At 43.1% G+C, this 3,185-nt stretch overlaps 1 protein-coding gene across 1 annotated transcript; it reads left to right on the forward strand.

Annotated features, from left to right (window-relative positions):
- Positions 1–292: 292 nt before the first annotated feature.
- Positions 293–1,234, forward strand: LOC102822815 (olfactory receptor 13-like). Its single transcript, XM_006861285.1, has one exon. The coding sequence runs from the start codon at positions 293–295 to the stop codon at positions 1,232–1,234; it is 942 nt and encodes a 313-aa protein (XP_006861347.1).
- The last annotated feature ends 1,951 nt before the right edge of the window (positions 1,235–3,185 follow it).

Consider the following 3,185-nt stretch of genomic DNA (forward strand, 5'->3'; position numbering starts at 1 on the left):
GCTACCCAGCGGCTACAGAGACCTGTTTAGCAGTGCTGTTGGGAGTAAACAGTGTTGTACAAATTGGAACCCAAGGAGCAATGCTTTCTGACTGACCCTTGTATGTGTTTTCATTGTTTTTAAGGTTATCAAGTCTTCTTAAATGAAAAAATACATCAAATTCACTGCAGGTGTTTCTAAACACTTCCTGCTTCATGCACAAGAAAATACTAAACAAAATAAACCTAAGTCCGTTCTTAGACACTTCTCTTAAACCTTGAACATTAACTCAATGTCCTCTTCCGTAGGAATAATGGAGGGCAATATAACATCCATCACAGAGTTCATTCTCCTGGGGTTTCCTCTCAGCTCCAGGATCCAGCTGCTCCTCTTTGGGATCTTCTTCCTGCTCTACACCTTCACCCTTCTGGGGAATGGCACCATCCTGGGGCTCATCTGTCTGGACCCCAGACTGCACACCCCCATGTACTTCTTCCTCTCCCACCTGGCGGTCGTTGACATGTCCTATGCCTGCAACACAGTGCCCCAGATGCTGGTGAACCTCCTGAGCCCCACCACACCCATCTCCTTTGCTGGCTGCATCACACAGACCTTCCTCTTTTTAACTTTTGCCAACGCAGAATGTCTTCTCCTGGTGGTGATGTCATACGATCGCTACGTGGCCATCTGCCACCCCCTCCGGTACTCCGCCATCATGAGCTGGAGGCTCTGCATCACGCTGGCAGTGACCTCCTGGACCATAGGAGTCCTCATGGCCCTGATACACCTAACATTACTTCTACCACTGCCCTTCTGTGGACCTCAGAGGGTTGATCACTTTTTCTGTGAAATCATAGCTGTTCTGAAACTTGCCTGTGCAGACACCCACATTAACGAGATCATGGTGTTGGCTGGGGCCATGTCTGTGCTGGTGGGGCCCTTCTCCTCCATTGTGATATCCTACATTCATATTCTATGTGCCATCCTAAGGATCCAGTCTGGGGAGGGGCGCCAGAAAGCCTTCTCCACCTGCTCCTCCCACCTCTGTGTGGTTGGACTCTTTTATGGCACGGCCATTATCATGTATGTCGGACCCAGATATGGGAATCCCAAGGAGCAGAAGAAATATCTCCTCCTGTTCCACAGTCTTTTCAACCCCATGCTCAACCCTCTGATCTACAGTCTGAGGAACAAAGAAGTCAAAGTTGCCCTGAAGAGGGTGCTAGGGAAAGAGACCTTTGTGAAAAGATGCTAGAGTATATTTGAAATTGATCTATGAAGCTCTTATCTTCAATGATTCCAAACCCAATCCAACATCAGAATTAACCTGGGACACTTATTAAAACTAGGGATATCTCTGGTCCCACCATTGGAACCCAAAGGAGAAGAAACAATATCTCCTCCGGTTCCACAGCCTTTTCGATCCCATGCCCCACCCCCTTATTGATAGTCTAGAAATCTGCACCTTTAAGTATTATCAGTAACAACTGTGGTGCCGTTTGGACCAGAATTTGGGAACCAGGGACCTGAAACACCCTCTTTATAAGATACTAAACAAGTTATGTCCAATCTAAGGTCCCAAAATGTTCTCTTCAAAACACTGGTCCCTCAAGCAAAATTCATTTAAAACAAATTCTGTAGTCATATCAGTTAAAGAATTACTGCATACCAGATGCCACACTGAAAAATGACCTCTTTAAAGTGTTAAAAAGCAAAGATGTCACTTTAAGGACTAAAGTGTGCTTGGCCCATAGCTTGGCATACATGTGAATGCTGGACAATGAAGAAAAAAGACCAAAGAAGAACTGATGTGTTTGAATGATGATGTTGGTGAAAAATATTGAATGCATCATGGACCTCCAAAAGAATGAACAAATCCGTCTTGGAAGAAGTGTGGCCACAATAGCCTTACAAGTGAAAATGGTAAGACTTTGTCTCACATCCTTTGGACATGTTAGCAGGAGGGACCAGTCCCTGCAGAAGGACATCATGCTTGGAAAAGTAGAAGGTCACCTAAAAGAGGAAGACCCTCACCAAGATGGGTTGACACAATGGCTGCAACAATAACAATTGTAAGGATGGTGCCGGCTAGGCCGATTTTCCTTCTGTTTTCCATTGGTTGCCATGAGTTGGAATTGACTTGAAAGCCCCTAACAACAACAACAAGAAGAGACACCACATTTTAGGGCTCCAATTCATGCTAGCTGAAAAATCCTTTGATAAAGAAGAATTGTATTTAAATTTCTAAGTTAGTGTTTTCCAAACTTATTTGACTAACTAGTTTTTTACATAATGCTTCTTCACAGTTTCCAGCGCCTGGAGCCTTTGCCCTTAATCAACTCATTGTGAGTGCCTTCCGGAACCTTCTAGAATAGAATGGTGTTTATTGTATGTGGGTTTCTTTTCTCCTGTGAGATGAGCCTCAGAGAGGAAGTGCCCCTCAACACGATACCCTAGCTCAGCCTGTGAGAGTCTGCGCTCTGAGCGGGCACAGAGAATGACAGTTTTTACCTTTGCTTCTCCAGACTCAGTCACTGGTCCTCAATACTGGTCCTCTGGAGGTGACAGCGCCAACCTCTCCTTCATCAACATTAAGGGAGAAGCCTCAGGTGCTGATTCACCCTACTTTACAAGGCTCTAAATTTGAGCTAAAATTTTTTTTGATTTTCAACACATTTTGCTCTGTTTACCGCCTGCATGAAATCCATCTAACTTTTCCGTTTTGGGCTTTGAAGACAGTCTTTCACAGAATCTGGACAAATTTGCAAAACTCACTTTCTATAAAGTATAGGCTTTCAAAAAAGTGTCTCAAGGGCTGTGTTGAGAACATAGAGATATGAAAGTAGTTCTACAACAGAATGTTCGCAGGAACCAAACCATCATAGTCATAGGATGAATAAGATTCATGAAAATGGAATTGCATAGAGGCTAGAAGGACCATGGGGCAAGCTGATCTTTAGGAGACTGGAGGAAAACGAGACAATGCATGACTTTAATATTAATGGTTATTCATTCAATGACCAGATCTCAAAAGGAAGGATAGCATTACAAAGAGGAATTTCTTGATACTTTTAATAAAATCTTTCTATACAGAACTTTATATACACGAGTATAATTTCAAAAGAAGAATCAAGTGACATTTTTGTGCAGTTGCAAAGATTTCTTCCAATAAAAAAAAACGTAAAGTAAATACTCTGACCAAGTTA

The sequence above is a fragment of the Chrysochloris asiatica genome, unplaced genomic scaffold (genome assembly GCF_000296735.1).
Source record: "Chrysochloris asiatica unplaced genomic scaffold, ChrAsi1.0 scaffold00041, whole genome shotgun sequence".
Lineage (NCBI taxonomy): Eukaryota > Metazoa > Chordata > Mammalia > Afrosoricida > Chrysochloridae > Chrysochloris > Chrysochloris asiatica.

Excerpts from the sequence above, each read along its gene's own strand:
- LOC102822815 (XM_006861285.1), top strand. The coding sequence starts at position 293 with ATGGAGGGCAATATAACATCCATCACAGAGTTCATTCTCCTGGGGTTT.